The 12,509-nt window shown below is 35.0% G+C and overlaps 2 protein-coding genes and 1 non-coding gene across 3 annotated transcripts; all 3 read left to right on the plus strand.

Annotated features, from left to right (window-relative positions):
- The first annotated feature begins 416 nt into the window (after positions 1–416).
- On the plus strand, positions 417–3,798 carry LOC106370318 (carotenoid cleavage dioxygenase 7, chloroplastic). Its single transcript, XM_013810348.3, has 7 exons — positions 417–1,415; positions 1,548–1,676; positions 1,756–1,887; positions 2,145–2,417; positions 2,545–2,630; positions 3,044–3,367; positions 3,467–3,798. The coding sequence occupies exons 1-7, from the start codon at positions 656–658 to the stop codon at positions 3,608–3,610; spliced, it is 1,848 nt and encodes a 615-aa protein (XP_013665802.2). The 5' UTR covers positions 417–655; the 3' UTR covers positions 3,611–3,798.
- Positions 3,799–4,226: 428 nt separating this feature from the next.
- TRNAR-UCU lies at positions 4,227–4,299 on the plus strand. The gene has a single exon. It is a non-coding gene; the product is annotated as a tRNA-Arg (tRNA).
- Positions 4,300–9,814: 5,515 nt separating this feature from the next.
- LOC106395218 (GATA transcription factor 2) lies at positions 9,815–11,229 on the plus strand. Its single transcript, XM_013835729.3, has 2 exons — positions 9,815–10,375; positions 10,465–11,229. The coding sequence occupies exons 1-2, from the start codon at positions 10,172–10,174 to the stop codon at positions 11,029–11,031; spliced, it is 771 nt and encodes a 256-aa protein (XP_013691183.2). The 5' UTR covers positions 9,815–10,171; the 3' UTR covers positions 11,032–11,229.
- The last annotated feature ends 1,280 nt before the right edge of the window (positions 11,230–12,509 follow it).

A 12,509-nucleotide genomic window follows, 5' to 3' on the forward strand; every position in this document is an offset into this window, starting at 1 on the left:
TCACTGATTATAATCCAAAGTGGGTCGATTTGAAGCTTCATTAAAATAAATTTTAGTTGATCTAACCAATGAGATGACCGCAGAAAATAATTCAATATGCTAGTGGAGATTTTATACAAGTATATTACGGGTTAAAAAGATCTCTTATTAATATATTAATTACAACATAATTATCCACAAGACACATTCATACAACACAAACTGTCCAAATCTATCATGAGGATCAAGTTTGGAGTGTCGGTGATCACTTCTCGGTTCTTGTTGTCTGCTTCACTCTTCTATATTCTTACTACACGTCTTCTTATTATCAACAATATTGAATTATGAGTGAATATTAGCAATAATTCTGTAAGTTTCATGAGCAACAACTAAAATTATTTATGTCGTGTGACGAAATAATATTCATTTCCTGGCTCTAATCACACTAATTAATAGAATTTAAACTTGTATATTAAAAAAGCAACGGTTTAGTATTTTGTCTGCCATATTCAGATTTTTATTCAAGTCTTCCACAAAATGACTAAACATTTTCTACCCCACCATAGTTGCTGAACATGCACACAGCCACGTATCCATCTTATTCACTATGTATATATAACATATGCTTTGCGTGTATGAAATAAACTATATACTATAATTTACACATTACAAAAAAATGATGATCAAAATGTCTCTCCCTCTCCCGCCGAAAATATTTCTTCCACCGTCAAACTCTCCACCGACTCATCATCACCAAGCTCCACCACCGCTTGCACCGCCACGTGCTGCCATATCAATAGCCATCCCGGAAACCGGTTTAGGACGTACCGGTACCCTCCACGAAGAGTCCACGTCTTCAGCTTTTCGTGACTACCAGTCTTTATTCATGTCACAACGTACGGAGACAGTTGAACCGGTTGTAATTAAACCAATAGATGGCTCAATACCGGTTGATTTCCCTTCCGGTACATATTACTTAGCCGGTCCAGGACTTTTTGAAGACGACCATGGGTCAACGGTGCATCCGCTAGACGGTCACGGTTATCTACGTGCTTTTCACATAGACGGAAGCAAACGGAAAGCAACGTTCACGGCGAAGTACGTTAAGACAGAAGCTAAACAAGAAGAACACGATCCAGTTACTGACACGTGGCGGTTTACTCATAGAGGTCCTTTCTCGGTGTTAAAAGGTGGGAAACGATTTGGAAACACGAAAGTGATGAAAAACGTGGCTAATACTAGCGTTTTGAAATGGGCTGGGCGGTTGCTTTGTTTATGGGAAGGTGGTGAACCGTATGAGATTGAATCTGGTTCGTTGGATACCGTCGGGAGATTTAACGTCGCGATCAACGGCTGTGATGATGATTCCGACAGAGATGTTGCTGGTCATGATATATGGGACACAGCCGCAGGGTTGTTGAAACCCATACTTCAAGGTGTGTTTTGTGTTAAAAGTAAAGTTGATTAGATTAAAGCGTGTAGTCCATTATTCAGACAGCGGCTTAAACTTAAATACTTAATTTACTTTAATAGTACAAACCATAATTTTAAAAAATTGTTTATGTTAGGTGTGTTTAAGATGCCGCCAAAACGGTTCTTGTCACATTACAAAATCGACGATCGAAGAAATAGACTTTTAACGGTGACTTGCAACGCTGAGGATATGCTCTTACCTCGTAGCAACTTCACATTTTGTGGTAACTAATCTGTAATTTTTTGGAAAACTATGCAATAAATTTTTAGTATTTTTTTAACGGAAGATTTGATTATTCACAGAGTATGATTCGGAATTCAAGTTGATACAAACAAGAGAGTTCAAGATCGATGATCATATGATGATTCATGATTGGGCTGTCACAGATACTCACTACATACTATTTGCCAACAGAGTCAAGCTTAATCCAATTGGTAATAAACCCAGTTACTTCTGTTACAAGTTACAACTTACAAGTCACTTACACCAAAAATAATACACACTCTTTATAAATAATGCAAGAATGCGTTACAAGGAATCTGATATGGATTTTTATATTCTCAGGCTTAACCTTGTTTTTATTCTTTTTTTGCCGGGGTCAACTCTATACTAGATTTTCAACTTTTGTATTACAAACCCTTTTCATATTTATATGATATTCACATGGCAAAAAAAAAATGTATGTTCTCAGGTTCCATGGCAGCTATGTGTGGGATGTCACCTATGGTATCAGCGTTAACGTTGAACCCAAGCAACGAGAGTTCCCCTATTTATCTCCTCCCAAGATTTTCCGAGAAATCTATGGGAGGTAGAGACTGGAGAGTACCTGTGGAAGTGTCTTCACAGTTATGGCTGATACACTCCGGAAACGCTTATGAGACTAGAGAGGACAACGGTGATTTAAAGATTCAAATACAAGCTTCCGCATGCTCATACCGTTGGTTTGATTTTCAGAAAATGTTTGGTAAGTTACTAAATATAAACATGTGATGACATTCACTAGTTCAACATAGTTGCTCAAAACTTCTTCCACACGTTAGGGTTTGTAGGTGTTCATCAAAAGTTAGATATTGAACATTTTTTCCGTACAGGATATGATTGGCAAAGCAGCAAGCTAGATCCTTCTGTTATGAATCTGAACCGCGGAGATGACAAACTACTCCCTCATCTAGTTAAGGTAATAAGATTGCCCTAATCTCATTCCATATTTTAAAAAATAATGTTTTGGATTTTATTTTTGTATTTTGAAAGATTGATATATATATATTGAATTTTAATAATGCATTCTGCTTTAAATTTTTAAATTAAGATATAAAAATATGAATGTTAATTATAACTTCATTAGGAAGCAAATAAAACTTAAAAATAACTTAAAACAAAACCAAATCAATAGATAAAACTATGTATTGTTATTAATATATATATATATATATATATATGTGTGTGTGTGCAAATCCTAAAACATCAATTTTTAAAAATACGAATGGAGTATTGTTCATTATGAAAGTCTCAAATTTCTATGAGGAGTATTTGATGTTTTCAAACAAAACACCATGTGGAACTAATTAACTAAAAACATTACTAACGTAGGTGTCTATGACCTTGGACGCAATCGGAAACTGCAAGAGCTGTGACGCGGAGCCTTTAAACGGTTGGAACAAACCGTCAGATTTTCCGGTTATCAACTCATCATGGTCAGGAGAAAAGAACAAATACATGTATTGTGCATCCTCTTCGGGAACTCGACGTGAACTTCCTCATTTCCCTTTCGATATGGTCGTGAAGTTCGACCTAGACTCGAATACTGTCCGTACTTGGTCTACCGGAGCTCGGAGATTCGTTGGTGAACCCATGTTTGTCCCTAAGAGCTCAAGCGAAGGAGAAGAAGACGATGGTTACATTATCGTCGTCGAGGTACGTTTATATATATAGATACTTTTCCTTATTTTTTATAAGATGCATTTGTACGAATATTATTTGATACATATTGTAATCTATTGTATTTTTTTACAGTATGCGGTTTCGGTGGAGAGATGTTTCCTTGTGATTTTGGATGCTAAGAAGATCGGTGAATCCGATGCGGTCGTGACGAGATTAGCGGTCCCGAGGAATTTAACGTTTCCAATGGGGTTTCACGGTTTATGGGCTAGCGATTAATTTACTTTAAATCGATATGATTCATTTGAATTTTACTTATGTAAATTTAGCAAAGATATTTTCTGTACAAACTGGTGTGGATTGGTCTTTAGAATTACAAATCTTAAAAAATGTATAGTGCTGTAATAGTGTTTTTGTTGTTCAAAAGTGTATAGTGTAAATAAAGTATACAATGAAAAGATTCACATGGATCCTCCTTTAGTTCATGCTATGAACACCAAAGACGCATCATCTTCCTCTTCACCTCCATCATCTGCCAAAAGCTAACAAAATGATCTTGAGATGGTCCCTCTATAGAAAACATTCTCTATAACCTTTGCTGCTTATGCTATAATCTCTTTTCGTTTTTGTGGACGGAAGTTTTGCTACCAGTGATATAGTATTTTTACATTTTACAAAACTTAATTTTTGAGGTCATTGATACTGTTTGGATAAGGAAGAAAATTAAGTCTCTTAGCTATAACGTTGTGAATGTTGACCGAAAAAAAAAAGCTACTATATTGTTGTGAACTTTGTGATTATGAACTAAATCACACTATAATCTGGCGAATAATGTGTGTTTAGTTAGCTCTGATATCTTGTTTTTTGTTATATGTATAATGTAATAAATCAAAAAGCGCCCGTGGCCTAATGGATAAGGCGTTTGACTTCTAATCAAACGATTGTTGGTTCGAGTCCCACCGGGCGTGATTATCTTCATTTTAGACAAATATAAATAGTCATTTTCAGTTAATAACCATTATCTTTTTTATTATTTTTTTATTTTCCGTCGTCTAAAAGCTCAGTCAAAGCCATTTCCTAAAACCCAAATGCTATGGCGAGGTTTCCTCCATCCTGAAACTGTAATGTTAACTTGTAAATATTGTAACAGGTGCCTTTGAACAACATGTTTGGCTATTCCACTTCTCTCCGCTCCATGACACAGATAACTACAACCCTCACCATCATCATCTTATCATGAATATTATGTAGAAACTTTTAATATAATTACAACCATCATCATCATCATCATGAACGTTAATTTATAAAAATTGTGGACAGGGAAAAGGAGAATTCACGATGGAATACAAAGAACACAGTGCTGTCTAACGAAGTCCAGACTCAGCTCGTCAACGCCCACAACGCCACCAACACAACTGATTAGTTCCTTTAGATTTATGATTTTTGGTTTTTCTCATAGTCCTAACATTATTTATACGGTTCATACACAGAACATAATCACTGAATCATAAAATGCTTAATGGGATTTGTCGAAAACCCATTAAGAGATTACTGGGTCTTGAGCCCTTCTACCTTTTTAATATATTAGTCCTACTTCTTTGTCCACCTGGTGGACATACAATACTTTGCTATTCAACAACGAGACCCATTAGAAATGAGTTACGAAATTAAACGCCCAGTAGATTGTCAAAACGTAATGATTCTGAGCTGAATTATATAGGTGGGTTTTGGTTTAGAGTTTTGCAAGATATATTATCAGACCTTGGCCGAAGAATAACACAGTTCGTTGTGTACATTTATTACGTAACGGTACTTTGAAGAAGTCGCAACTTTGGGCTATGTTATTAAAAATATTTTTCAGTTCAGTGGTTTTCTCTCAGAGCATGATTATTGGAGGTTTCTTAGCGTTGGATTCTTAGCGGAATTTAAGAAACCGTCTCTTAATTTTTAACTAAAAAAATTAAGAACCGACTCTTAAATATCCGTTAAGAACCTCACGCTAAAAAACCTCCAATAATCATGCTCTTAGGTATGGAAGAAGTAACACCAAATAAACTCCAGAAGAGAAAATGCTTAGAGCATATTTATTGCAGGTCTCTTAGGTTTTAACTAAAAAAGCTAAGAGACGCCTCTTATTTCTCTTATTTAAGAGACGTCTCTTAATTTTTTAGTTAAAAGCTAAGAGACCGTATCTTATATTACGCTAAAAGACCTAACTTAAAATACCTACAATAAACATGCCGTTAGATCCATATATTTCTAGAAAAATATAACGGGAAAAGGACAAATAAAACTTTAACTTTAACTTTGTCTATATATATGCAGTTATACAGAGTTAATTATTTATGGAATGGAATTGAATAGCTCCGACACAATTTCTTTGGATAGACTACCACCAATCGTCGCTGTCGCATTCAGCAGAAAGTAGGCTCCACGGCCCACAATCATATCAACGGTACGGCCTCCGGTTAAATCACTTTCCTCTCTCTTTCTCTATCATTTTCGGATTGTTGATTATAAATCATTGTAGTTGGAGAATAACTCAAGAGCAGCAGACTACTGCGATCTTTGTCCTATAAAACTTGCTTTTCAATTTTCGTAACAGATCATTTATATCAATAGATTGAATACGTTTTTATTACTTCCCTAAGCTTAGCTTTTTAAATTCGAAAAAACAATAAATTTTTCAGTTGTGATCAGCAACTTTGTGAATTTGAGTAATATTTTTTAGTAGTAAAGCTTTTCTGTAAAAGAAAATCTTTAGGACTGAAAACGTTAAACCAATTGACACTACCATTCTTGGGTGTTTCTTGAGAATGTTAACTATAGATATGCACTGTAGATAAAATAAAGGTTGCATGCAGTAAACACTGATTTGATAAATATTAGAAATTATGGGAATAAAGGAAGAGCATATGGTCTATCAGTTTTGCATGTTATTCGTCAGAAAAGATTATTATAAAAACAAAATGATGGTTTCTGCTTTTTTATATAAATATATACGTAATTTTGTTCCTCTACAATTGACAAAAGAAGAACGAGTGTTGTTGAGAAAAACTCATAATAATAATATTCGGTGTCTTTTTGGGCACATGAGGACGCACGTGTTCGTACTGTTTACTTTGGGATCACCGCCTCTCTGTCCCTCACGTGATTCAAGAAAACAAAAAAAAATCAAAAAAATAAGCAAAAAAAAAAACTTTATTATAGTATAAGATAATATACATTCATGGTTACATGTGTAGTAATATTAATATATGCGAGTTAGGAGCGTTCGTAATGGTCACCTGCTGGCTTCAGATAGAGCTGTTTTAATCATTGCCCGCGGGCCCCGCCCCGTTTGACCCGTCGCGGGACGGGTGCGGGTCGAACCATTTGAAAATTTTAAATCGCGGGTGCGGGTGCGGGTCGAGATTATTTTGAGCGGGGCGGGTGCGGGTCAGCCGAATTTGAATCGCGGGTACCCGCCAACCCGCAAATTAAAAAAAAAAAAAATTTGAAAAAAAAACATTTTTCGTAAAATATATAAAAACAATAAATATTTGTATAATTTTAATTATAAATATATTTTTTAATAGTATTTTTAAAAAATAACTATTATATAAATAAAAAATAATTATTTTTAAATAAAATAATTATTATATAATTGAAAAATAATCATTTTTAATTAAAATAACTATTTTTAATATAATTAATATTACCCGCGGATTTGGCAGGTTACCCGCGGGTTTTGGCGGGGCGGGTGCGGATATAAAAATTTTTGTTTGCGGGTTATGCGGGTCGAGTTTTTGAATCGAAAAAATAATTCGACCCGCGGCGGAGCGGGGCGGGTCGGGGCGGGTTGACCCGCGAACCCAGCACTAGCTTCAGAGTCACGAGATCACAACATCTCGGGAGCATGTAATCCGTAAGTCAAATTTGGTTCGTTAAAATACAGATATATGACAAAAACAGGACACTCTGATTGAGAAAGAGGGACCAACGAGAAGATTAGTGCCACTGCTAACGTACGTTGATGTACTTTGATGTTTGCATGTAGTTCTACTTTGATGTAAACAATGATATAAATAGTAATTCATTGTAACATGGAAATGTACCGTACGTATACGAGAGTGAACCTTCTGGGCCAATTAGATGACAGCTGGAAAAGACACTGTCGGTAGTAAGTGTAAAATCAATTAAAAATAGTGAAAGAAACAAATACTATCTCATATGGGTTCCTCTCGTTCCGTGCCATCGTATTTAGTTATTGCTGAATGTGCAGTGGGGTTTGGGTCCTTGTGGGGAGTCACTTTGGTCGTAACAATTTAAAAAAAAAAAATTAAATATGCTTTCACATTATTGAAAGATTATATCAAAGTTAATCATAATGTGATAAACCCTAGAAGACGTCATACGACACGGCCCGTTTCTTTCTCCTTCTCTTCGATTCAACACAGTTTTTCGTTTAGTTTTGTGAAGACTTCTTAAAATATGGGCTAAATAATCATGTTCATGCATGCAAATCAATTTGTATTCAACTTCTCGTTTTGCAGGACGAAGTTAGAGCTGCTCCATCCATTAGTATATAAAGCTTCTTATCACCAAAATAATAATTTTATAGCATTATGTAATTATATAATTAAATTTTAATTATATTTAAAAGATTAAGTTAGTGATGGAAAGACACATGACATTACAGGTGAATAAGATGTTCTTAAAATTGGTAAAAAAAAATACTTTGTGACTCTCTTTCCTATTTTCTTTTTATTTTTATTTTCTTTTAAAATTTAGATACCATAAACATACTTTCTTTGAAGTTGCTCTTATATTGTATAACTTTGACCATGATTAACCTAGAATTCTTAGAGTGGAGTTTTTAGCGGAAGTTAAGAAACTGTTTCTTAACTTTTAACTAAAAAGGCTAAGAACCGGTTCTTAGAGTTCTTATTTAAGAACCGGTTCTTAAATAAGAACTCTAAGAACCGGTTCTTACCTTTTTTAGTTAAAAGTTAAGAAACAGTTTCTTAACTTCCGCTAAGAACCACATCCTAAGAACTTCAGGTTAATCATGCTCTTATACACAACATTTCCAAGCACCAAAAAGATCATATCTACTAAGATATACATTCAATTCATTATTCATATGAGGTTGTTTGTTTTGGTTTTCTATATTTCATCATCCAACTCTTTTTTTTGGTACAACATTTTGCCCTCACATGCATCCACGTGGCTCAGTGATATTTTCCTTTATTCGTTCGTTTATTTATTTTCGTAAAGGTGAAAATTATTTATCTTTGGGAATTAGGACTCATGTGGATAGGCCAAGAACTATATAAGATTGTCGGCATGTACAGTAAAGCATGTGTTATACCTACATTTATATGAAAAATACTAAGAGAGAGGGGCTAAACTTAGGTTAATCATATTCTTACATTATTCGTCTGCAGCAGCATAGTATTTAATAGAGGAAATCACTTTAATTTTATTTTAAGCTTATATAAATCACAGTTAACAAATACATTGATTTATACGCCTTGTTAGTTGGACAATGGAGCAGATTTTCATTGCACATGAGCGGAGCAAATTGTCAAATCTAATTAGGTGCATATCAATTAAGATATATTTCATATTTTGTATATTTGTAAATATTTATAAAAAATTATTAAAAAAATAGAACAAACGATTTGGTAACCACAAGGAGCAAAGTTTTAATATATATACGGATGCGTGTTATCATTTATTTGAAAGAAAACGAACACAGAAAATAGGTAGACCCACTACATAATACGTACATAATATTAGTACAAAAGCATGAAAGAGACGTATCCCCTATATATATGATGGCTGCGAACATTTTTGTAATTAGAGGAAAATACAAAACATGAATTATATACTCAGGTTAGTTTAACTATTTTTGGTTTGAAAAAGTTGTTTCAGTTATATAGTTTTCTGGTTAGAATGCGGCAGTGAGAGTAATTGGTAAAATTTGTAAATATATTGACTATTTTTCCTGACTATTTTTCCTAAAATCTAAAATATTTTTATCAGTAAGTTAGGAAATGAAGCTTTTGAAAATGACTTCAACCAAAGTAAATTCCTTAAAAGTAATGAGATTGTGTTTCTTTTTTTTTTTTTTAAAGATATGAGATTGTGTTTCTGATGTTATATAATTAGTTATATCCATCAGCAAATCATCAACTTTCAGATAATAAGTAAACAAAATCAAATCGAGTAGAATCACTAGTGCACTTGAATCATCAACGCTTTTCACAATATACACCACAACAGTTGCTGCAACCCCTAATGTTTATTATAACACGTATGTTAGCTTATATAATCACGAGAAAAAACGTGAAAAGTTCATTATTCGACGCTTGGTTTTCCAAAATCAACTTAATGGTCTTAAGAGCTGAGAGTTGATTCTGTGACATGTTAGACTAGAGTTCAATCACTCTAGTATCAATCGTGGTAACTCACGTTGATCTAGGTATTAGATGTTTTTTTCACATACTACGTACGTGGATCAGTTAAATTTTTGACTCATAGTCTCTTATATATATAAGTTCAAATAACTCTTAACTTTTGAATACTAATAGACAGTAAGTGCATAGTGTTAACTATTTTTTTCAAAAGTATATAGAAAAATATTTTTTTTTTAAAGAAGAATGAATGTGAAGAGTAGGGTCGAGTCACTCACGGTGCATGGTCACTCTCTTTGCACGTTCTCTAGCCCTATTCTCTTCTCTCTCCCTTTCATTATCTCTCCCTATTAAAGACTCTCACCAGTCACAGACTCTAGAGTATGTGTGAGAGAGACAGAGTCGGAGTTTGCAATAGAGATCGCATTCATAACTATCAATGGACGTCTATGGCTTATCTTCACAAGACTTACTTAGAGTCGATGACCTTCTTGACTTCTCCAACGAAGACATCTTCTCCGCCTCTTCTTCCACTTCCACCGCGGCTCCGTCCTCCTCCTCTTTCCCTCCTCAGAACCCTAACTACCACCATCATCTCCCTTCCTCCGCCGATCATTCTTTCCTCCACGACATCTGCGTTCCCGTATGCTCTCTCCAATGATCCAATCTTGAAAATGATATTCGATTTTCTTGATTTTCTTGGATTTTGATATATATTTTTTTCTTGTGTAGAGTGATGACGCAGCTCACCTGGAGTGGCTCTCACAATTCGTGGACGACTCCTTTGCTGATTTTCCGGCGAACCCACTAGGAGGAACTATGACGTCCGTGAAAACTGAAACCTCGTTTACGGGGAAACCAACAAGCAAAAGATCAAAACCTCCAGCTGCTTTGGTCGGAACATGGGCACCGATGTCGGAACCCGACCAGAATATTCATGTCACCGGGAGGTCCAAGCCTAAGAAAGAACACTCCAACGGAGGAGGAAGACATCAATCTTCGTCAGCGGAGACCGCGGAAGGAGCAGGGTTGAGGAGATGCACTCACTGTGCATCGGATAAGACGCCACAGTGGAGGACAGGACCACTCGGGCCTAAGACGCTGTGTAACGCATGTGGAGTCCGGTTTAAATCCGGTAGACTTGTACCGGAATACAGACCGGCTTCGAGTCCGACTTTTGTTTTGACTGAGCATTCAAACTCTCACCGGAAAGTGATGGAGCTGAGAAGACAGAAGGAGGTTATGAGACAACCACACCAAGTCCAACTTCACCACCACCACCACCATCCGTCGTTTTAGTCAGACGTCACCTTTTTGTTTTTTTTGTTCTTCTTGGAGGGTTGGGTGGTCACGTGATGTGTCGCGAGTCTACTGGTGTTGATCACGTGACCGGCGACGATGGGAGCCTAAAGTTAGTGTTAAACACGAACTCTGCTAATAAATTCAACCTTGTTAATTGTTATTATTAAAAATTATAAACACTTTGGTTTGCCTTTTCTCCTACGTTATTATTTCAGCCTTATTTATCTTTAGAAAAGAAAAGGAAAGAGAATTACCATTGGAGACGATGAATTAGAAAATGCTTAGTTATTTTCAGAAGCATGCAACTTTAGAATATTTTTTAGCATGATAAATTTTATTCGGAATGCATCATTTCACGAAATTTATAAAGTTTTTACCAGTTATAATGATTTTTAAAAAATATATATTTCAAAGTTATACACTAATGACATATCTAAGCAAAAAATGAATTTGAGACCGTAAAGTCTAAACCGGTTGTCTTAGATTTGACTTTAGTTTGATTACTCTTTCATTAAAAATCAAACAAAAGTAACTGGATTAAAGACACACACTCTTGGTGGGACAACATCATCATCAACTTGTATTGCTAACTATTTGCGAAAGAACCAAAAGCCCTTGAAAACATAAGACAAAATGGGATTATATCTTTCGCAATTGAAACCAAACAAAAAAGTTAGTCAGAATCATGTTTTAGACATTTCATTCATAGTAGCTCTCACCTTCCTAATAATACCCATATTTAACATTGAGCTTGGATACAGAGCACATAAAGAAGTTTAGCATGTGGTTGAGAATGGTAATAACGATCCAGTCTTGGAATGCAAGAAAATACAAAAAGAAAAAAAAACTATGAATCCCCTTTTTGCTTAAAACACACTTACAAGTCTTAGAATGCAAGTCAGACAAAAATCCGAATCCAATTTATTTTTGTTATCCAGTTAAAATCAGATTTTTTTCATAAAGAATGTTAGGTTTTGAACCTTTTCTTAGTGCTTATACTAAGATTGAAATCTGATATCAAAACTTGTCTTTATTTACTCTAAAAAAGTGTTTCTTCAGAACAGCAATAGAGATTACAAGATAGCAAAAGAAGGCTCTCTCTTTCTCTCCATTTATAACACAATCACCATATCAACTTTCCTATTCTCTATTGTCTTTGTAAAAGACATTAACCGACGACACTAAACAAAGAAAAGAATAACCAAACGTTTCTTCTTTGTACAGGATTGGGAGGTGGACATGGAGTTGGACCTTAAAGAGAATTGGGCTGAAGCTAGTTGGGCCCATCTTCAAAACAAAGAATTTAACGACAATCTACAACATTTTTGTTCAACCATGAAAAGTGTTTCAAACCCAATTTTTTACGGTGAATAAGTAACAATTAATTATCTTGGTCCACTAAAAGCAAAAAAGAATATTTATCTTCAACGGTTAGTAGTTATCGGGTTGTGTGAGCCGTGAGGCAACGGGTATAT

This window comes from Brassica napus, chromosome C4 (assembly GCF_020379485.1).
Source record: "Brassica napus cultivar Da-Ae chromosome C4, Da-Ae, whole genome shotgun sequence".
Taxonomy (NCBI): domain Eukaryota; kingdom Viridiplantae; phylum Streptophyta; class Magnoliopsida; order Brassicales; family Brassicaceae; genus Brassica; species Brassica napus.